The sequence below is a fragment of the Alligator sinensis genome, unplaced genomic scaffold (assembly GCF_000455745.1).
Source record: "Alligator sinensis unplaced genomic scaffold, ASM45574v1 scaffold802_2, whole genome shotgun sequence".
NCBI lineage: Eukaryota > Metazoa > Chordata > Crocodylia > Alligatoridae > Alligator > Alligator sinensis.
Genome location: NW_005843022.1, coordinates 230,462 through 231,451, shown reverse-complemented (window position 1 = coordinate 231,451; position 990 = coordinate 230,462). Strand labels below are relative to the sequence as shown.

At 61.2% G+C, this 990-nt stretch overlaps 1 protein-coding gene across 1 annotated transcript in view; it reads right to left on the bottom strand.

The window, feature by feature from the left end:
- The window catches only part of RAB39A (RAB39A, member RAS oncogene family), a gene marked incomplete at its 5' end in the record, with an annotated part of 29,207 nt that extends 28,219 nt beyond the window's left edge, over positions 1–988 (bottom strand). Inside the window, one exon of the mRNA XM_006036803.1 lies at positions 774–988. Coding sequence (XP_006036865.1) covers positions 774–988 — 215 coding nt within the window. The remainder of the gene's footprint in view (positions 1–773) is intronic.
- Between the last annotated feature and the right edge of the window lie 2 nt (positions 989–990).

Genomic DNA, 990 nt, shown 5'->3' with positions numbered 1-990 from the left:
CTGCTGATAACTCAGTCCGAATCAGATGAATTGGTCACAAATTAAACCAGTTAATAAACCCAATCTAGAATTCACACCATGCTGCTGCCTGTGGCAGACAATAGTACCAAAACTAAGCAGGGAGAACGGTACAAAGAGGGCACTTGCAGGCTCAGGCCCATGTGAATAACTAACTCCTGGTATTCGGTGGGGGGTTTAGGGTTGACTTTCCTCTGTTCTGACCAGAAAGGAAAAGACAACTTGATGCCTATGGTGGGGTTTGAGACTTATACAGAGTACCCAGCAGCTACGCTCGTTCAGCTCCACTGCTACCAGCCATGGGCAGGAGGCTTGTGAAGCCAAAGCTCGAGGCAACCACCCATGCAGCACCGATCCAGATGGCAGGAGACTGGTGACAGTGCAAATCCTGTTCACACTGCGTCCGCCAGGGTGGGGGCAGCGGGGTTGCCGCTGCCAGGTGGAGCCCGGAGCCTCTTCACAGGAGCCCAGAGAGTACCATGAGGGCCAGCCGGCATGACTTCTCTTATCTGCACTGAGCTGGCACCAAGGAGCTGCAGTCCTGGCCCAGTTCCCTGTTGTGCCAGGCGCTGCCCTGCCCGCTCTGGCATGTCCAAGGGAGGAGGGCACGGGGGCTGGGGAGGAGGCTCCGGTCTCCCCGGGGCAGTGGCAGGGCCAGGGGCTGGGAGTGGGGCTGCCCTGGGGGCGGGGGCCCTTGCATGGAGGGGGGCATTGGGAAGGGACTGCTGCTGAGCCGAGGTGGGGCCGGCGGGTACCTGAAGCGCTCCTGCCCCGCCGTGTCCCACAGCTGCAGCTTGACCCTCTTGCCGGGCTCGATCTCCACGAGGCGGGAGAAGAAGTCCACCCCTACGGTGGGGTCGCAGTGCAGCGGCCCGGGGAAGCGGCCCTCGGTGAAGCGGTGCAGCAGGCACGACTTGCCCACGGTGGAGTCGCCCAGCACAATCAGCCGGAACTGGTAGATCCAGATGGCCG